This window comes from Rhinolophus sinicus, chromosome 6 (genome assembly GCF_057876585.1).
Source record: "Rhinolophus sinicus isolate RSI-liver-muscle chromosome 6, RSI-T2T, whole genome shotgun sequence".
NCBI lineage: Eukaryota > Metazoa > Chordata > Mammalia > Chiroptera > Rhinolophidae > Rhinolophus > Rhinolophus sinicus.
The window spans coordinates 23,181,464-23,204,206 of record NC_142506.1 but is presented as its reverse complement, the minus strand read 5'-3'; the positions used below and the strand labels follow the sequence as shown (position 1 = coordinate 23,204,206).

Sequence of the window (22,743 nt, the reverse complement as noted above, 5' to 3'; positions counted from 1 at the left end):
AATAGAAATAAAATGTAGGCCACATACATAAATTTAAATTTCCTAGTAGCCACATTAAAAAGTAAAAAGAAACAGAATAAATTAATTTTATTAGTTTATTTTATTTAAACATATCCAAACTACCATCATCTCATCATAAAAAATTCATATAAAATTATTAATAATATAATTTATTTTTTTGTCATGCTAAATCTTCAAAATCTGATTGTGTATTTTATATTTACTCGACATCTCAATTCAGAAAAGCCATATTTCAAGTGCTTAATAGCTATTAATATTATGTGGCCAGTAACTAATGTTTTACAAAATATACAGACCACAGCTCTAGACAGAAGCAAAAATAATTCAGCTTCAATTTTATTTGCATTCTGATTTGAGCTTCATATCCCAGTGACCACATCTTACCACTTGTCTTCTTCAGTTCTGATACTTACTATTTCTATTTTTGGTGCTGCTACATACAGTCATTTAACATTTTACTTTTCAAATGCCAAATTCTAACCCTGATTCACATTTTTTTTCAGGGGATTTTATAGTTCGAAAAAAATCTGTCATTTACAATATAGAGTTCTGACCTTTTCGTTATAGTATTTTTTCCTAAAACTATAAGGACATATGTTGACCTTTGCATGTACAGGTAATTTTAAATTATCTGAAGTCATGACAAATGAAATCAAGGAGCGAGAACTTGAAGCAAACGTTGACAAAAGCACAAACTGTCAATAAAGCACTACTTAATTCCTAAACTGGATGTGGCACTGAACATCCAAACTATTATAACTCCTTCATTCCCTTCCTCCGGCAACAAGCCAGCTGGTGCCCTCTTGGGTATACCAAGAAACTACATCTGACCAGGTAGACCTTGACTTTCATATAATACACTGTTTACTTCACTGAATCTTTGCCTACATTTATTAAAATGACTAATAGCAAAATTGAAGTGCTTATGATTGTACAAAACTTTGGTCTCAAATTTAACCCAATTGAGACAAAGATAAGAATATTTAGGAGGTTCCAGTTCAAGATGGTGACATAGGAAGATCCTGAATGCACTTCCTTGTGTGGACACACCAAATCTATTCCTACATATGAATCAATTTCCTCCGGAAAAAAAAAAACAACAACCCGAAAAACTAGCTAAGCGACTCCTACACATCAGGTGCACTAGGAAAAACCTACTCACCCCTGGCATGGAGAACCACATTGGGAAGGAACTCAAACCCGAGCTTCTCCCTGAGGAGCAATGAATTTGAACCCCATACATCAGGAACAACTTGTAAGACCTGTACCTTAGAGATGAGCCCCCAAAGTATCTAGCTTTGAAAGCCAATGGGGCATGAGATGCAAGCAGGCATCTAATTTAACACACATCTAGGGACCTACTGACATACTCTCCAGGTACAGACACTGACCAGCACCAACTTTGTGCTCTCCCTCTGCCTCACTACAGGTCACTACTATTTCCCAGAAAGGAGTTTGTATCCTTTTCTGGTGCTCCAATTTTTGTGGTTGCCACCCAAGGGGAAACCTCTTGATCACCTGGCTCTGGTGGCCAGAGGGGCTTCAGCTCAGGGGTCCCATAGGACTATAACCTGAAGAAAAATAGTGCTTAACTGCCCACCATCCCCGAGGTACAGCAGAGAGGCAACAGAGTGAGGCACCTGGTCTTTGTGTGAAAGCTTATCTTCCTAACTGTGGCCTGAAGGGCAGTCTTCTATCTTGGAGGGGATGTGCTATCTTGGTGTTCTCCCTCTGCTGCACAGCAGCATGCCAGTGTCTCTGGAGGGGAGCCGTACATGCATCTGGAACCCCAGTTTTTACATATGGTGCGCTAGCTTTTGTGGCTGCTGCCCAGGCGATGACCCCGATTGCTTAGCTGTGGTGCCCAGTGGTACTTGTGTTCCAGGTCCCATGTGATGGTAACAATCAGACAGTTCTTACACAGCACGGACAGCAAACAAACACACCCCGAGTCTTTGTGTGAAAAAGGACTATTTGCTTGTTCTGGAGCTTCAGCCTAGGGGCAGTCTTCTGGTTTGCCACATATCTGGGGACTTACTAAGCTTTTCCCCAGGGACGGAGACCAGCAGGCACTATCTTTGCTCTCCCTCTGACTTGTCCCAAATCAACGGTACTGCCTGGAGAGGAGCTTGCACACTTGTCTGGCACTGGGATTTTTGCAGCTGCCATACAGGGCACACTGCTAGATCACCTGGTTCTGGTGGCCAGCAGAAATTACCTGGTGTTTCCACAGGAATATACATTTTGCATACTTTAAAAGCTGCTGCATGAGGGTCTGGCTTCCAATCAGCCTGTATCTACATGCTGACTGAAATCTTCCCTTTTGAGGCATGACAAGTATTGATACACCCTCAGCGACTGGGAGCCACTAAAACTAAAACAGGCTGCTTGGACAATCACAAAATTTGAGAGACAACCAAGAGCCAGGACAGAGTTGAATGAATGATAAGATTCATCACCTACTGTGTTTCCCTGAAAATAAGGCCTACCTGGACAATCAGCCCTAATGCATCTTTTGGAGCAAAAATTAATATAAAACCCGGTCTTATGTTACTATAAGACAGGGTATAATATAATATAATATAATATAATATAATATAATATAATATAATATAACATAATACCGAGTCTTATATTAAGTTTTGCTCCAAAAGACACATTAGAGCTGATTGTCCGGCTAGGTCTTATTTTCAGGGAAACACAATATATGGGGCCACTCCTTTAAGACTGGAATAAATGGCTGTTAAATCCAGTGTGTAGTAACAACACACGGAATCAAGGAAAATGAAGAAATTAATGAACACATTCTAAAGAAAAGAACAAGATAAACCTCAGAAAGAGACCTTAATAAAATGGGTATGAGTGATTTACATGATAAAGACTTCATAATAACAGTCATAAAGATGCTCCCTGAGCACAGGAGAAGAATGGATAAACGAAGCGAGAACTTCAACAGAGATGTAAATATAATTAAGTACCAACAGAAGTCACAGAAATGAAGAATAAAATAACTGAAATGGAAAATATACTAGAAGGGTATAGCAGCAGACTAGATGAAGTAAAAAGAATCAGTGAACTCAAAGACAAGGCAGTGGAACTTGCCCAATCAGAGCAGCAAAAAGTGAAAACAGCTTATGGGACTTATGGGACAACATCAAGCTGAACAACATCCACACTGTAGGGCTCCCAGAAGGAAAAGAAAGGCGCAGAAAACTTCCCTAACCCGAGGGAGGAAAGACCTCCAGTTCCAGGAAACCCAAAGAGTTTCAAATAAGATGAACCCAAAGAGACACAGAGCAAGACACGTTATATTGAGAGTACCAAAAGTTAAAGACAAGGAGAGAACCTTAAAACCAGCAAGAGAAAAACAACTTGTTATGTACAAGGGAATCCCCATAAGGCTATCAGCAGATTTTTTCAAGCAGAAACTTTGCAGGCCAGAAGAGTGGCAAGTGCTAAACATTCAAAGTGCTAAAAGAAAGAAATTCCAACCAAGAATACTCTCCCCAATAAACTTGTTATTTAGATTGAAGAAGAATTTTCCAAAGAAGCAAAAGCTGAAGGAGTTCATCACCACCAGATCAGCCTTACGAGAAATGTTAAAGAGACTTCTTTAAGTTGAAACAAAAGGGCAATAATTAGTAACAGGAAAACATGAAAGTATAAATCGCACTGGTAAATGTGGTGGGTTAATCACTTATAAAAAGCTAGTAAAAAATTAAAAGATAAAAATAGTAAAAACAACTACAATAATTTATTAAGGGATACACAAATAAGAAGATGTAAACTGTGACATCAAAAAACATAAAATGTGAGTGGTGGAAAAGAGAGAAGTACAGGTAATAGAAATTAATTATAAGAGTAAGTATTTAATTTTGGTATAGCTTCAATGGTACTTTTGCCTTGCCACTGTTCTTCTGCGATTCCGCCACATTTGTCTGCATAGGTATATAATATAAAAATGCTGATTTTTATAAGTCCTTTAAGTACTGTATTGTCCAACTATTAGTTAAAGTTAAGTATCCAAAAAAGACTAGGAAAGGTTAGTAAGAGGAACCGTCGGCTCAGGTAAACCAATTTCCCATTGACACTTCTGACTTTGGTTCCATGAATTTTGTCAGAATTCACTGTCCCCTCAACTTATACAGGACAAAGAAACACACTAGGCCAAACTTGGCAGAAATTTTCAAGAATTTTCTTGGTCTATATCAAAGACTGAGAGGTCTAAAAACAAAATAACAAGAGATAAAATTGTTCTCTCTTTTATTGCTTTTGCTTGGACTGAGACTCCCAACACTTCTGGTTTTAGTAATAAGACTAAATTAATTTCTACATGCAAAGCTCTAAATTAGCCACTGATTTATTACAGACCCTTCTCACATAAACAACTGTCTGAAACATGCACTTAGTTGTACAATATTAGGTAATAAATAATGATTCCCCTAAGCAAGAATATGTAATAAAGCTCTAAATTTTCAAAAAAATCTACATATAAAAAGCTGAGGACCACACCCTAGAATACAGGAACTACATCAAAGCCGTCCAGGCAGCATTCTTCAGTACTGTAATGCACAGTTCTCAAAGCTTTTGAATAGAATTAATTTTAAGGGAAAAAAATTAATCAAAAAACTGGAAAAAATCCCAGATTAATTAAGGAGTTGATTAAAAATACTCAAAAAATAGGAAAAAGTTAAACCACTTGACACAGAATGGTTTTCTAAGTGTATAACAGGTCCTACAAATCAGTAAGAAACACTAAAACAAATAAGTGAAAAAATTCTTCATAAAAAAAGAAATTGTCAAAAGTAATATATGAAACAGTCAACAATTAAAAAAACAAGCAACAAATTAAAATAAGATCCTATATCTTACACACCAATTAGTAAAGATCTAACAAAAAAATTGAAGAGGCAGGTAAAAATGCAGTAAAACAGGCAATAATTACAAACATTACTAATGAGAACATAAAATGAAAATCAATTTGTCACAGCCTTAGTCCATGAGTCATTAATTTAACTTCTTTAACTCTTTATTAGATAAATATCCTTGAATATAGAAAATACTTCGTGTAAAAGGAGATTTTAAAAAACACCATCATCATGAATAATGCAGTTCAAAAAAATTTAAACATGTGTATTGTAATCTGTAGACAACCACTACACACACACACACACACACACACACACACACACCAACAATAACATTATAGTATCATCCAACCAATAAGCCAGAGATTAAAATAACATGCAATCATAAAGAAATGCTATGCCATAATGTTAAATGAAAAGACATGACGTTATTATACATTACAGGCATAACTGTATGTAAAACCTGCACTGAAAAAAGCCAACTGAAAGATTATCAAATATGCAATGGCATCAAAGCAGTACAACATTTTTTTATAGGGGGTGGTGCTATGAAAAGTTGCTACTTTATGGAGTGATGAGATTTATATCACAGCCAGTAACTGCTAACTAAGACATCTTTGTAAAATATATTACTTGGTTAATCATCATCTCATCTGAGTATCTTCTATTTATTCACAAATTTTTAGAAATATCATTATCAAGAACTTACCACATGAGTAGTTTTTAATGTACTGCCATCAAATCTGGATAAACTGGAACTTTCTTCAAAGAAAATATCACATTCTTCTAATTCTTGAGCATTACAAGGAGGTTTTTCTTTATCTGGATTTGGATTCTTAGACCAGAAAATAAATGAGTGGATTTCTTCATATTTAAAAATGTTAATATTACAGCATTAACTAAAAACTAAATTTCAGACCCATGAACAATAAAAACTTAATCAATAGGCAGAAATGATGGAATGATAAAATCAGCAAAAAGAACATTGAAACAGCTATTATAAACAAGTTATATATATTCAAAGATGTAAAAAACAAAAACAAAAAAAACAAAAAAAAGAACAAAAAAACCCAAAAAGAGAGATTATGAAAGATATAAAATAGAACCAAATTTACCTTCTAGATATAGAACTGGAAAATATAATCTCTAAAATGGAAAACAAATAGATAGGATTGACAGCTGATTAGACATTGCAGAAGACCAGTGAGCTTGAAACACAATAATAGAATAAATAAAATGAAACACAGGGAAGACAAAAAATAAAAACACAGTACTCTAGTGACTTGTGAATCAATATCAAATGGTCTAATATATGAGTAACTGGAAGGGGCCGGGAAGAATGGAAAAAATTTTAAAGAAATGGCCAAAATATTTCAAACTTGATGAAAACTATAAACTTATAGATCACGAAGGGCAAAGCTGGGATATGGAGGTGTCTGCTCCAGTTTAAATGGCAATGGAAACAATTCTGGTTGTTGTGGCTGGCTAAGGCGGCGATACCAGCAATTAACTGGGGCCATTCTGCCACAGAGACTCAAAAGGATATGTATGTCTGGCAGAATACAGAAAGCAATCTTCATAGTAATCCTCCTTCCCTTCCCATTTCACTTCCCCAGTCAGAGAGAGGATGACAAAAATGAAAACTTCAAGACTATTAAGGCAGCCAGTACTTAACAGGACAAGATTACAGAGAAAAAGGAATAACAGCAGAGAAGGGAATCCAACTCGGCTGCTTTCCTAGTGCCATTTACTGATTTCCAAGTTGAATTAAAAACACAGTGGAAAGCATCAGATAAGGGACTAAAACTTTGATTTCTGATATTATCAAAGTGCTTGGGAGACCAAAATTAGAGACCATAGCCCACACAGGAGGAGAAACCCTGGTAAAGAACCCAGACTTTCAGTTGGGTTCTGTCCTAGCAGTAAGAACAAACAAGGAATAAAGATCAGCTATGAAAAAACGGAAATCTAGCATCAAATCAACCCCCCATTGGGATTAAGAAGACACACTGAAAATTTGTGGCATGCAGCTAAGTAGTGTTTAGAAGGAAGTGTATACCATTACATCCTTTCATTGGAATAGAAGGTCAACAATCATCCAAATTTTTACTTAAAAAAAAGAGCAAAATAAATCCAAAGGAAGCAAAATAGAGAAAATAATAAATGTAATAACAGAAATGAATAAAATTGGAAGGTGGAAAAAAAAAAAGAATGGAAATAGATGCCCAAAGTAATCCGATATCTATTAAAGCAATTAAATTCATGGCTGAAATACTCAATTCTTTTTCCCAAGATCACGAATAATGCAAGAATGTCTGCTTTCACTATTCACCATTTCTATTTTACAGTGGATTAGAGGTTCTAACCAATGTAGTTAGGCAAGAAAAAGTATAAAGATTGGAAAACCCAAAACTAACTTCAGTTGCAGATGACGAGACTCGATGTTTGTTTTTTTCCAAAATGTAACAAACACATGGGGATTCGGGCATAAATAACTCACGCATGTATGCCGATATTCATTTGAAATCACCAAGTGTAAAAGGCAGTTAGCAATTATCTACAATTCAGAACAAGCCACCACCGCTGTCACTATTTTGTCGCCAGAGCCCTATCACAACACATACTTGCTGAATGAATGAACACAGGGCAATGCAGTCTACATGGCGTGCTGTAGCATGCTATGAAATCAAAGTTTTGTAGTCTTATTTATGAATTCCAATGATTCCCAAAATTTTCAATTACTGCTGGGAAACATGAAACTTAGTTTCTCCATTTTGGCCATGTTTTATTTTGACAGAGACATTTTAATTTAAATATTCTAATATTTCCTTTTCTACCTTAGGATGCAACTAACCCTATTATACAGTTTTCCTCATCACTATAATTCTAGGTGGCAATAAGACAGACATTTTACATGTGTTGATATAATTTTTGGTGAATAAACATGTAACTGAAATTCTGATGTATGCTATACATGTGTTTAAACTCTTAAAATTATTTTACAAGTTAACAGTGGGAATATATTCAACAAAATCTCATAATTGGGTAAGTAGTGTAATTATTGTAATTATTACAGTGAATCACTCTGTCAATCAAAAATAATTGCACTGTATGTGATATATATCCCCTTGTGATATTCTAAGCGCACCTAGAAAATTTCAATGATGATAAGTAGATTAATTAGCAAGGTAGACAGTAAAATCATACTTTTTGTTTCCTGTCAGCATTGGTCAGTATTTTTCTAAAGGAGTACACGTACACACACACACACACACACACACACACACACACACACAGTCTTGAGCTGCATAATGACATCTTAGTCAATGACAGACTGCATATACAATGGTGGTCCCATAAGATTATAATGGAACTGGAAAATTCCTATCACCTAGTGATGTCACAGCCATCGTAAGTCATACGGAATGTATTACTTACATGTCTGTGGCGATGCTGCCGTAAACAAAACTGCACTGTCAGCTGTATAAAAGTACAGCACATATAATTATGTACAGTGTATAACACTTGATAGTGATAACAAACGACTATATTACTGGTTTATGTATTTATTATAATTTTAATCGTTATTTTAGAGTCTACTCTTTCCACTTATAAAAAAAGTTTGCTGTAAAACAGCATGCTGTGTTACTCCAGCAGCAGCCTTGTACATCTTGTGTTTACCATTTCTCTTGATCACAGTTCTAGTGCTTGGTTTAATCTTGTGTTGTTTTGTACAGTGACATGCTGTACACGCATGTAGCCTAGAACAATAGGCTATACCATACAGCCTAGGTGTGTAGTAGACCACCTAGGTCTGTCTACGTGCACTCTATGATGTTCACACAATGACAAAATCACCTCATGAGTCATTACTCAGAACTTATCTCCGTCGTTAAGTGGAGATGACCATGTGTGTACATATAACATACATACATGCACATCCACCCTACACAACATGACAGCGTGCACACACACGTATTCACATAGTGTAAGGACTGAATATTAGCATTTTAAGCACCATATTTAAACACTAGTCATCAATACTTAATATGTGTCTTTTACATTAGGAAAAGAAAAATGTTTGAAAAATATAGCACAACCCTCACATAACATACTTCTGGATCCTTAGAAAGTCAAACTTCTACTGCCAATGCTTACCAATTCCTCAGAAGTCAAATGCATCAAACGTTCAGCTATTGCTGCACACTGGGCCGAGTCTCTTATAAATTCCCCTTGTTTATCACCGACTACCAGCTCTGGCCATGTCAGTCCTTCGTTCTTCTTAATTAAGGAAATCTCTAAGCTAGAAGTTTAAATGAAAAAAGTATTGTTATATTAAACAACTATACAAATTATACAACCAATACCAAATAGAAGAATCTTCCATAGAAATTACCCTTCCCATGTCCAGATGTGTTACCAAAAATTGTGTTCATTTTTTAATTTTGCGCATGATGGGAAATCTATAATCCAAGTATAAATTAGATTTAATAAATAAACAAGAAAGTACCAGTGGAAACAGTATGTCAAATGGTTTGATGCGGGGAGTGATTGGAAAGAGTAAGAAAACCCAGAAAGTATTGCTGTAGTCCAGGTGTGCAGTGTGTTACTGAACGTAAGCAACAGAAATGCAAGCAGCATGGATCTGAGCTATTTCACTGGGGAGTGGTGGTGGTGAGGGTGATGGCTGGGGTGGGGGTGGATACATAAAGTTAGTTGGAAAGACACCTCTTTCCGTGTGGAGCCAATTAACTTTATTTTCACAGACTAGTAGCCATAGTATATACCGTGTTTCCCTCAAAATAAGACCTAGCCAGATCATCAACTCTAATGCGTCTTTTGGGGCAAAAATTAATATGACAGGTCTTATTTTACTATAAATTATTTTACTATAATACCGGGTCTTATATTAATTTTTGCTGCAAAAGACCCATTAGAGCTGATGGTCCGGCTAGGTCTTATTTTCAGAGAAACATGGTAATTATTAATCTAAAGGTCAGGAAGGTTAAATCAATACAAATGTTAATTTTTAAAATACAGACTTTTAAGAATTGTAAAGAAATGTAGGAATTAGAAAAATATTAACTTTGGTAATACAGGAAAAAAATGTTGTTAATGTGGTCTCTATCAACTTAAAATCTAAGTACATTTATACCATTAAGCACAAGTTCCAAATGCACTAAAAAGGGCCTATCAAGGACTCCCGAGATTAAGGTCTAATTCAGTGCTAAAGGGAGGGGGAGCTCAGCCAGGGCCCACTGTGGACATAGGACAGGGAGTTGCCCATGTGCCTCCTGAATAGGAAGGGAAATCTGAGTAAGCTACTTTGGGAGCAGCCATTGCTGTTAACACAGAGAAAAGTGGGGTGGTGGTAGCTATTCCACAGCAAAGCAGCCTTTTCCATGTGCCATCTTTACTAATCCATGCCCTGGAAAAACCAGTGCAAGCAAACAACTGCAAGAACACAATAATAATTATTATCATAATTATCAAATTGAACACGCAAACTTATCAGCTATTCTTTTTCAAGGCTGTTATTATCACCACCTCATGAATTAATTGCAGCACTTTAAAATTTTCTGAAACTAGTTATTTTAAGAGACTATACAAAATATATTTCTTATGTAATATGAGTTGCTATCATTAGCATTAAAAATTACCACCGCAATCGACGATGCCCACATTTAGTTATATTTTCTAAGGAGAACGCTAATCTTGATAATGATGATGATGGTAAAGATGATAATAATGACAGTAATAAAAATAATGACAGCAGCTTATACTTACCTAATGCTTACCATATGCCAGGTGCTGTCTTAAGCAATTTACCTGTTTTAACTCATTTACTGCTCACCACAACCAAATAAAGTAAGAATTATTATTATCTCCATTATACGAGTAAGAAAAAAAAGCACTAAGTTGTTAAGAACTCGCCAAGGTCACAAACCAGTAAAGCCGTCGTGCTCCAAGCCCATGTTCTTCACTACTGCACTGCTCTGCCTCTCTGCAAAAATACATGTAGCTAACTAGTGCAGGACGTTTACCACTGACCAGGATGTATAAATACTGTTCTTAGTTGTTACCTAAATAAGTTAGGAAGAATTCATACAGTCTCAGTTATAAAGAATTTCTGATCCATCATTAAATTTGCACTTAGTGCACCCCTTCTAGCACAACTGCATTTCTGCCTATTAAATCCCGCCATCTAAGCCAAAAAGAACATAAAACCCCATACATAGTAAACTATAGACTAGCTACTCTTCCAACAGGAGAGGAAACATTAGTTGAAAATGAACGAGTAATTTAATCAAGTACAGAAAATCATGTTTTTAAACCAAGGGTACCACATACGCATCACTGTAATTATCTTTTGCAACATAAAATAGTAACCAAGTACATTAAAATTTAATGGAAGAAACAATACAGGTCTGTTTTCGTGTATTAAATCAGGGGTGTCAAAACTTTTTTCAATGTTTTTTACCAAGGGTCATATGCGGTAAAATACACAAAGAACTGGGCCACTCACTCGAGGTGAAGTACTTATTACCTCACCTGGTTTATTTAAGTAAACTAAATACATTTTTGGAATTTGCTGCGGGCCAATTAACAATGGATTGCGGACCGCAGTTAGCCCGCGGGCCGCAGTTCTGACACCCTTGTATTAAATGCTGAAAGTAGCTGCATGAAGTAGACCTTTGCTGGTTTACTGCTTAAAGACTTACTCTTAACAATTTGTTCTAGCTGGTTTGCCAGTTTATAATGCTACCCTCAAATCTATCACACACATAAAATATGTTTAAATAGAATATGTGGGTATAAAATATCTTTAAAACAATCTTTCAGATAACTGAGTTTTTAAAATAATTTATTAAAAAGTGTAGGGCGGCCGGTTAGCTCAGTTGGTTAGAGGGCAGTGCTCTTAACAAGGTTGCTGGTTCCATCCCCACATGGGCCACTTCACAACTAGATTGAAACAACTACTTGACTTGGAGATGATGGGTCCCAGAAAAACACACTTAAAAGAAAAAAAAAATGTGTAACCAAGGCACCAAATTTCTCCATTAATAAAGTGAATTCAGGATATCTGCTTTTAAAGGTTAAAACAGTTTTGAACTACATATATATTTCTTAAACTCCCAGGATTTACACTCATACCAAAGACTCACATGGGTCATATACTACTAATCAAGAACTGTACTGAGAGTAAAAAATATCTAACTTATACCTACTTTGACCAGATTGGACCACTGTTAAAATTAAGTGCCTAATACTATTCATCAATCCATCACTGAATTCAATAATTACTAAGACTTGATAGATAATGAAAGAGAATAATTTTATAAATTCAAATGATTGGGGTGTGAAGTATCTGGGACAACAGATGTGTAAATTGCCATGGTAGTGGAGGCAGATTAGTTTTATAAGAACTTTAACCTTTTCACCATTTTTTAAATGTACCTTTTATTGAGGTATAATTTATAGACAAAACTCACACATTTTAAGTGTAGAATTCATTGAGTTAGACAAATGCATACACCTGTGTAACCCAATGAAGATGATGAATCATCCACAAAGTTCTCTTGTACTCTTTTCCAGTCAGTCCTACCCCTAAAGGTAACTGCTGTTCTGATTTTTATTACCATAGGTTAGTCTTGCCAGTTCTAGAACTCCACATATGCGCAACTTCACATATGTACTTTTTTGTCTCTGGCTTCTTTCACTCCATATAATGTTTCTGAGATTCATTCATATTGTATTTATCAATAGTTCATTCTTTTTTATTGCAGAGTAGCATCCCATTGTATGAATATACCACATTATGTTTATCCATTCACTTTTTCATGAACATTGAGCTGTTTCCAGCTTTTGGCTTTTATGAATAAAGTAGCTACAACTACACTTTTATGAGTTTGGGGAGGGAGTTGTTTTTTTAACATGTGCTTTCATTTCTCTTGGCTAAATATCTAGGAGTAGAGTTTCTAGATTACAAAGTACATGTTTAACTTGGTAAGAAACTGCAGAACATTTTGCAAAGTGATTGTATCATTTCCACTCCCATCAGCTACAAGTTGCTTCTTGGTGCTCCACACCCTTCCAACATTTGATACTATCAATCATGTTAGTTTTTGCCATGCATTGGTGTCTCATCTGGCTTTAATTTGCATTTCCCTAATGACTAATGATGATTATTTTCATGTGCTTACTAGCCATTCATACATCTTCTATTGTGATATGTTTATTCAAATCATTTGACCATTTTAAAAATTGGGTTGTCGTTTTATTATGAATTTTAGTAGGTTTTTATTATAATTAAGAACACAAGTTCTTTGTTTGATGAGTACTGGGACTATTTTTCCCCCAGTCAATGTCTTGCCTCTTTGTGTTCTTAATGGTGTCTTTAGAAGAGAAAAAGAGCTCAATTTTGTTTGGTATACAGAAAAGCTCTTTTTAGATGAAGTTGAATTTATCATGTATTTTTTTTGTGAATGTGTCCTGAATACCTAATTCACAAAAGACATGTAAATGGCTAATTCACATAAGAAAAATATTTATTATCCACAATTTTCAAAGAAATATGAACTATTCCACCTGTGAGTATGTATTTGCCATATGCCAAGGGAGGACCTGGGTTTGAGGGCGTCTTTTACATATCTCAAAGAATGGGAATGTACTATCTAGTCAGCAAGTTAAAGGTAACAAAAGAAAAAAATTATTTTTATTAAAAAATTTAAAAAGTACAAATTAAAATAAACCACTTTTACCTATTAATTATTATTGTTACGGTTATTATTATTGTATCCAGAGCTGGCAATGAAAAGCACTACCATACAATGCAAGCAATAACTATACTAGTATCTTTCATCTTAACTACAATTATGTTCTTTGACACAGTAATTCCATTTTTAATCTATCTTAAGAAAAATGATCAGAAATATAGAGACGAATCAGACCAATTATAGCATTCGCCTCTGAGGGAACCGCTGTAGAAAGAGTAAAAAGAAAAGGAAGTAAAATAATAAAAAATAAAATTTTAAATATAAATAAAACTATAAAAAATACCTATTATTATCTTTAATTATCCATGTACTGCTTTCATGATCGACAGACGAGTAGAGATTTCCTTCCAAAACCCTCTGACCCTTCAGCACAATGTTGACATGATCAGGCACAACCTGTACTTGGACGTCCTCCTTGGTACTGTCTTCTGGAAGCCGCACCGTTACTGTCAAGTCATCTTCCGTCTGTTGCCAGTAATACAGAGGTTCTATTGGGAAAAGAAAAATGCATTCCATAATAAAAAATTAAGAATAAAACATATAAAATTAGAGACTAGAACATACAGACGAATACCCATCTAAAGAAACCTTAGCGTATTTTCTAGTGATCTCACAAAAAAGTAATTATAAACAAACACATACAGATCTCTTTGGGGAATTTTCACTCAAAGAGTTACAGCAATCGCACTTCACATTTTCCTCTTCCAGGCTTACTTAATACTCTAGGAGATAAGTATTCATAAAAAACTAATGACAGTGACCCCTTTATCCCCATTGCTTCTCTCTGTGCCTCCTAGTACCTCTCCTTCTCTCCTTCTCCCTCTTCCCTTACATAGGACACATACACACACAATGAGTGCACTCCTAGATCCAAATAATATCAAATATGTCATAAATTACTGTTTGAAACTTCCACCACTGCCCTGATTTACCCATGTTAGGGCAATGTAACTCTGTGATACAGGAGACCACTATTTGGTGGGACATATATCCACACAAAAATAAAAGATATATTCTTCTTGTAAAGGTATTGGCTTTTCTACCCCACAACTCGGTTGCATGAAAGCAATTTCATAGGAAATGCAAAGGCTGTCAGCATATTTTATCTAAGTTCCCAGTAAAAGAATCCTCCCTTCACCTCCTTCTCCATCTTCTCTGCTTGTCTCCTAAAAAGCCGGCTACTAAAAAAAAAAACACCACCTTTAGACCCATCATATTGTAACTATGGAACTAAGAAAATAGTGCTTAAATGCAAAATGAATAAATATTTGCCTAATGGCATCCATAAGCATTAATCTGGCCATCCACTCATCCAGAAGAAATATAACATAGTGCTTAGGAACCAGTGCTCCAGAGTTGACTAGTTCTGGGTCTGAGAATCCTGGCTCAACCATTTATTAATTTTGGTATGTAATTTAATCTCTGAGCCTTATTTTCCTAATCCATATAATAACAGATTATATACCTCTAGGACTGTTGACAATTAAATGAGCTAATATACATAAAACATTTAATATCAATTCTATTATCTAAATATACACTCACTAAATGTGGGTTATTATTGTTCTTGTTATTTTTGCACTGTTTTATGGCAACACTTTGGGGGTACTAGATATGCTCAAAGATACAGCATAAATATAGTGTATCTTCTAGAAGAGTCACTTTTACTTGATGTTAAAAAAATTAACAAACATTATATTATAGAAATAAATATAAAATATGCATGAGTTTTCAGTTGATAAAATTGTTACTTTGGGGTAATTTCGAATCTGCATCACATTCCTTTAAGTAGCCTCTCAGATCCTCTCTCTTTTGCTTTTAAAAGTATTTTTAATATAAATTCACTGAAAAACTTTGAACAATAGCTTAAAAGATTGATAATAAGTTCCCTAGGCAAGTAATTTGTCTTCTTCGTATTTTTGTCTACTGCAAAAGTTATGGCAGTTTGTACATAATACTCAACGGATAACTCCTGCCAGATATGGTGGGAGGACTTTGCAAAATCACATGAGCTTTTAGTATAAATTAGAAACCATGGAAACAGACTAAAGGGAAAGTCAGAATTTTTAAATCCTCTCTCCACTAAACATACACAAACACCTAAATAGTTTTCTCAGTTATTGGTTGCTTTGAGTGCCTTTCTATTTAGAGATCATGTTTTAGGTCTTTCAAAGAAAATACTATTATTTATGTCATCATAACAATATTAAATAGGTAACAGAAAATATCAGTCTTCTTGAGGTTTACAGAAAATGAAACCAGTATATATACTATGAAGACTGTTTAAAAGAAAATATACTATAATTAAGAAACTATCCATAATTTTTAAAATTCTGTTTTTCATTTATTATTGTGAAAATCACAAAGTAAATGCAAAATAAATTTCCCAATAGAAAGTGGGTACAAATATTTAGTAAGGACTGTTTATTAGAAGGGAAACAGAAAAAAAGGGGCGATTTGAGGTTTACATTAAAAGGGAAGAACAGACAGTAATAAATTCAGGAGACATTCAGAATACAATGTGAGATGTCAACAAGAAAAACAATACCTGGACTGGTAGGTAGTGATTTAAACACGTGTTCCACCTAGGCTGCAAGCTGTCTTGGAGCCACATGATCTTAGACACTATGTAAAATAGTTCCAAGGATTAAGGCATTCTTTCATTCCTTCACAATTGCTCACCTAAGGATTTAAGTTCTAAAGAGCATGTGGTCTAGAAATATGCACAGTTGTTCTAGCTAAGCTCTAGGGGAGTTTAACATTATAATTAAGATAGAAAAGTAGAATTTATTCGGAATAGGATCTTAGAGCGAGTCTAACACCAACAAAAAAATCACATATGAGGAAACTACGTTGTTAAGAGGCTAAATAAATAAAAGGCCACCAAGCACAATTCTTGTATTCTGAGGAGATATTTATCCACCTAGGGAAAATATTTTTCAAATATTTATTTAGTATTTTCAAAATATTCATTTTTAAAAAGGTATAAATATATAAAAATATAGAAACGAATATTATTTTAAATAATTAACAAAAAAGGTAGATTCAAAGGATAATATGTATAATTGTTAAATACTGCAAAATCTCTTAAGAAAAATATATTATTCTTTGCCTATAAACATCAGAAATATGAACAGTAATGATTACAGAGGGATGGTCTCTTGAATATGTTCTTTGTATACAAATGTAAATTTCTCCTGAAAGACCATGTTACTCTTCATTCTAAAACATGACCTTCATTCATTCAGTCATTCTACACAGAAAACAGTCAGTGATTATGCATGCCCTAAAGGAACTTTCTTTCAGTTGTAGGAAAAGTAAAACATGCACATTACCGGTGTTTCCCTGAAAATAAGACCTAGCCGGACAATCAGCTCTAATGCGTCTTTTGGAGCAAAAATTAATATAAGACCCGCTCTTATAGTAAAATAAGACCGGGTCTTACATAATATAATATAGACCCGGTCTTATTTTACTTACATAATATAAGACCGGATTTTATATCAACTTTTGCTCCAAAAGACACAGTAGAGCTGATTGTCTGGCTAGGTCTTATTTTCGGGGACACAGGGAATACACCTATAATGAACAGACCTGAGCTTATTTTAAAAGATTACTATCTTCAATACTAATATGCTGGCTTCTCAAATGCCAACAACAAATAGACATTATTTATTCTTTTGATAAGTATTTATTAAACATCTAATCAGATAAGCTAATATATATATATTTAAACATTTTTGGTAATTATAAAATTATTAAGTTAAATTAGTTTATACTATTTAGATGGTATATTTTACAAAAGATTATTCTGGTAAATGTAAAGGAAAATAAAAAATATTAAGCACCAATCTTCACCTGGTAAAACCCATAACTGGGAAGACAAACCAGACATAAATATGTATATATATAAATACACATGAGCTCTATAAAGATTAAAAGTGAAATTACCTTTGATTTTCTCTGACATATTTTCATCCTTATTTTCTTCAATATCTTGAGCAACTGGAACAAATGTGAAGGACTTGTAGGAGATAATCATTAGACCATTCCCGTCAGGCTCAACAGCAGCATAATGTGGCACTGATTTTCCACGGAGACTATAACGCTTAGCAATTTCATATTTATTATCTGAAAGAAAATAAAGTATTTTTAGAACAAAAAAATTACAAATAAAAAACTATTATAAAAATATTCTGAAAATATTTGTATATTAATTAAAATTAAGTATTTTAAAGGTTCTATTAAAAGGCACACCATTAGGTGTCCTTTAGTAAAAGTAAAAAAATTGACCACCTAATATTCTGTAAATATATCCCTATTTTAAAATACTGGATTTCATGAGAATTGTTTTAGAACGTGCTATCCAATGTGGTGGTCACTGGTCAGAGTGGTTATTTAATTAAAATTAAGTAAAATTGAGCCACACATGGCTAGCTGCTGTCACACTGAATGGCACAAATATAAAACACACTTATCTTGCAGAAATTTCTATAGGACAGCAGTTTTCGAAATCATGAAAGTGACTGAGCTGAAACAACAGCCTCTGAACATTTCATCTTTTCCTTGACTACTACTTTCTACTGTCAACTTTCCCTGCAAGTGTATGATAGACACCTTCTGAAAAGAGCCACAAATTAAGGATAAGGGGGAGTGTGAAGCGGATTATTTTTCTACCCATTCTAGCTACAGATAAGAGGTTTTGCCTAAAATGACAATGTTTAAAGTAGAAATGATTTTTATACACACTCAGATATAGATCTACATGCCTACTATAATGAAACATAAATAATTATACTTAGAATTTTTAAGATATAAACAACTGTGTTCTGAAAGTTTCTGGTAAATTAACTGAATTTATTCTTCTATGAAGATATGTCATTTTTTGCTTTAAAAAGTACCAAACATTTCAGTTGAGTCCATACCTTGTAGCTTCACACTGAATATAGTCAAAATTGTAACTCAAATACATTTATCTATTCTAAAACATCTATTATTGTTTTCACACTAAACCAACATTCACACATTTATTTCATACATATTTAAGAACAGATTTTTCATTTCAATGAATGAAGTAAAACCTATTTTTCCTACACAGGTACATGCAGGGCAAAGAGTCAGTCCTACCTGCCTTAAAGACCCAAACTTAGACACTATAAAATAGGGAGCCTTTCCCAATATGTGTGGGACAGAAAACAATAGGTAGGTCTTAAGTGAATTCCATGGTTAAACAACTTGGGAAATTCTGGATTAAAATTAATATCTTTTACTCAAAATTTTTAGAAACTTTAACGTACTTAATGTGTAATGGGGATATTGTATGCCCACATTTTAAAACTTACTTGATGAAGAAATGTAATTTATCAAATGTTCCCCTCAACACAATTTATAAAAACACTGCTCTGTTGTGTTCATTTAAAAAGAAAAAGTGACACAATTTTTATATACTGGTAATAGTTAGGAAGAAAAAAGGAATGAGACATTAAGGAGAAATAATTAAAATTATTTGGGGAAGAAAAAAGAAAAGTGAGTCTAAATATATCTGTTCAGTTGAAGCAAGGAAACAAAGATGAAGGGAATAGAGGTGATGGTACTAGAGCAGAGTGCCACTGTGTTCTGAGGCAATCTGATGAGAGTTGTGGATTGAGCTAAAGCAGTCACAGAACCAAGTCCCTTCTATGTCTTGGAGAATAGACAGGACATGCATGACGATTTCTCCTATAAGATGTTACATACATTAAGAAAAACACAATAAAGCTTTTCTTATCTCAAGCAGGGCTCTATCTGTATACTATACAGTGTGTGCCACAGATTGAATTTTGTATTTTAAATGGTTAAAAAAATAAAAGAATAATACTTAAATACATGTAAAAATTATATAAAATCCAAATGTCAGTGTCCATAAAGTATTACTGGAATACAGCTATACTCATCGTGTATTGTCTGGCTGCTTTTGTACCACAGGGTCCTAGTTGAGCAGCTGTGACACAGTTTGTATGGTTACCATCTAGTCTTTTACATAAAATTTTCCAATACCGAATCTAAACTTTTAAGATACTGTGTTCTTCCAGAGATGAAACTACAACACTGAGTAGAAAAACAAACAAATTACATTGAATACTTCAAAGAACAAATCTAGGAAATTTATTCAGCTTACGTATAAACTATTCCTATACACACACACACACACACACACACACACACACACACACATACACATACATATATACGTATATATTTGTATATATTAAAAATATATGCTTTAAATTGTTCAAAAATTATGTAATAATGTCTCCTTTTATACAAAAAGGCATAATTGACTGGGGAGGCACATGAATTTTTTTTTTATAACCCACACTAAGGAGAAACTATAGATATTCATTCTACTAAGTGGCAGGAATCATAACACAATGCCCAAGAAAAAGCAAACAGCATTTATAGGAACAGCTTTGCATTTCAAGACTACTACATTATGGCAACCACTATGAAGAGATTCATAATTTTGTTGTTTTACCTTTATTTTTCTGACTGATAGTGACCCACTCCAAGGAAACATGGAAACCACTTCCTTTCCTGTCCAATTCTTCTTTCTCTATTCGAAGAAGTAGGGTAGCTATTGAATGTTCTTCAGCTTTCAGCAATGAGATACTGTGAATTATGATAAAAGGATCACCAAGCTCTTCATTAAACATAATCTACAATATAAAAAAACAACATACAAAAATGTATACATAACATGAATGTATATAACAGAGGGAATACAGAGAATTCTGACAATCCAACAATTAATTTGGATACTACTTACTATAAGGAATACAAAATTGAAAAAGCCTTTAATAAAGGTTGCAATTTAAGTAATATTCCTTGAAGAACTTTTAATACATAATTGTTTAACAGAGAAAACTTATCAGTTCTCTTGCCTTAAAAACACAGAAAACAACAGGGCATCCAAACAGCATCTAGAGGAGAAAGACAACTAAAAGCAATCTCCTAGAAAAGAAGTATCACGGCAAAACAGTGCTCTATACACAAAGAGAGGACTTGAGAAGGTCAATACTATTCATTCTTCCATCTCCTCCCATCTCATATATGGTTAATTTCTGCTTCCTTTCTCCTAGTTTCTGGACACTGTGCATGCATGTGTCTGTGCTTTTCTCCTATTGTTTTTGTTTTTGGTTTGTTTCTGTGTTTTCTGAAAGCTTACGAAACAAGAGTCAAAGGAATTGGAAAACAAATCTCTAAAATTTTATTTCTCCAAAAACAATAGTCCTTTACATTTGCAAGGTATAATTCAATCAAGTCTATATAAAACATAATACTGAAGTTGCCTTTAAAAAAGGAAATCTAAGCATACTATGGAGACACATTAAATCTTATCAATTTTTTTATACCACAAGCACATAATTTAAAAGACATATTTTTATTAAAGTAAATACTATTAAATAGGAGAGGTTTTAAGACTGATTTCTAAACAAGATTTTCAAATAAATGAAAAGTAAATATAGGTTGGTGCAAAAATAATTGTGGCATTTGCAATTATGTTTAATCTGTTAAACCGCAATTACTTTTACACAAACCTAATAGTTAAAAAAGAAACCACCTAACTGAAAAACAAAAATTAGCGATTTTTAAAAACTTGTATCTGGAATCCCCTCGTATCTGCTCCTACTAGAAAGCCTTATAAAGTATGAAGAAAAAAAGAAAGAGAGAGGGAGGGAGGGAGGGAGGAAGGAAAGGAAGGAAGGAAAGGAAGAAAGGAAAGAAAGAAAAAAGAAAGGGAGGGAAGGAAGAAAAGTATGCATTAACATCACCGATTTTCCTATGTGTTTGAGCAACTCTGAAAATTATTCAACTAGGAGTCCTTTGGAATCCATTCTAAAGTCTTCCATAAGCAGAAAAACAACAGCAACAAAAACTCAAATACTCAGAACAGAGATTATCAAGACAGGTTTTTAGTTGGTTGACTGGGTTTTCCTTTTGTATGGGGGACTGGGAAAACAAAGGAGAAGAAGGAAAAATACTAAGTTTTGCCAGGTACAAGTAGCTAGTTTACTGTTTCCTCCTCTTTCTCTCTAGTGCATGAAAGGGACTGGAACGAGACCAGAGGAGAAGGTGTCTGGACTTCTAAAAATTGTCAGGCTGAACTTTCCAGGCTCTGAACAAGCCCAGCAACTCAGCTGTGATGTTGTTGATATACCTCCCTTAGAGGCACACTTGGGAAAGCAGGGAGTCTTCTTGTCTGATTTCTCTCTACACTTCATTCATCAGCATCATGCTTGCTTGGCCCCCGAATGTCCTACCACACCACCTAACCACTCCTACCTTTAGCTGCCTCTGTTACACCAAATCCCCCCAAGTCCTAAAACTCTCCTAAGTCGTTTCTCTTAAAGTGACCGGTATTCCATAGTAGCCCTCTCACTCAGTTAACGTCCAAGTCCCATCTCTGTCCCACTCCCCACCTCCCCAAGCATGAAGTAGACTCAAATTTTTAATTGAGTTTAAAAATATTATTGAAGGCCTAATATGTGCCAAGGGGATATACACAGCAGAAACCAAATGAATCATAAACCCGTATGAATGTCCTTCTAGCTAAATATGCAGTTTTATTTTAAGCTGAAGGTGAGTGTGTCTCTTCCTGGTCAAAACCAGCAGAATCTTCACAGCTTGTTAATATTAGATAAGTTCTCATTCATATATTTCCTGCCCATCATTCCCCAAACTCCTTCTAAATGTTTCAGGTAGTTGTGCTATATACATTGCTCCAGTTAAAAAACGGAAAAAAAAAGTTATTACTGGAGGGTATAGTAGAAAACATCATAGTGTCCAGTGACTATTTGAAACTGTGATTGCAGAGGCCTGCAAAGGCCCCTCAGTAAACAGGCTACTGTTGTTCTGGTCATACACTGTGTTTTTTGTTTAGTTTTTCAACACAAGACAATTTAGTACTATATGCCATTTAGTTTGACTTAGTAAGAAAGGTAAACCATTTCATTGCAAGGCCTTCTTGCTTTTTCTCAAATAATTAAAGCCTGGCCTTGGTAGATATCTGTTGGTCTGATAAAAACGTCTTGTAAGAT

At 34.4% G+C, this 22,743-nt stretch overlaps 1 protein-coding gene across 3 annotated transcripts in view; it reads right to left on the bottom strand.

The window, feature by feature from the left end:
* Window positions 1-22,743, bottom strand: part of NUDCD1 (NudC domain containing 1) — a 54,414-nt gene that overhangs the window by 12,603 nt on the left and 19,068 nt on the right. For 2 of the 3 annotated variants that reach the window (XM_074316781.2, XM_074316782.2), the window contains 5 exons: window positions 20,181-20,361; window positions 17,618-17,797; window positions 13,950-14,157; window positions 9,048-9,192; window positions 5,599-5,724 (listed from right to left, as the gene is read on the bottom strand). In XM_074316781.2, the coding sequence (XP_074172882.2) occupies window positions 5,599-5,724; window positions 9,048-9,192; window positions 13,950-14,157; window positions 17,618-17,797; window positions 20,181-20,361 (840 nt within the window). The remainder of the gene's footprint in view (window positions 1-5,598; window positions 5,725-9,047; window positions 9,193-13,949; window positions 14,158-17,617; window positions 17,798-20,180; window positions 20,362-22,743) is intronic. The other variant, XM_019750637.3, reaches the window with a different exon arrangement.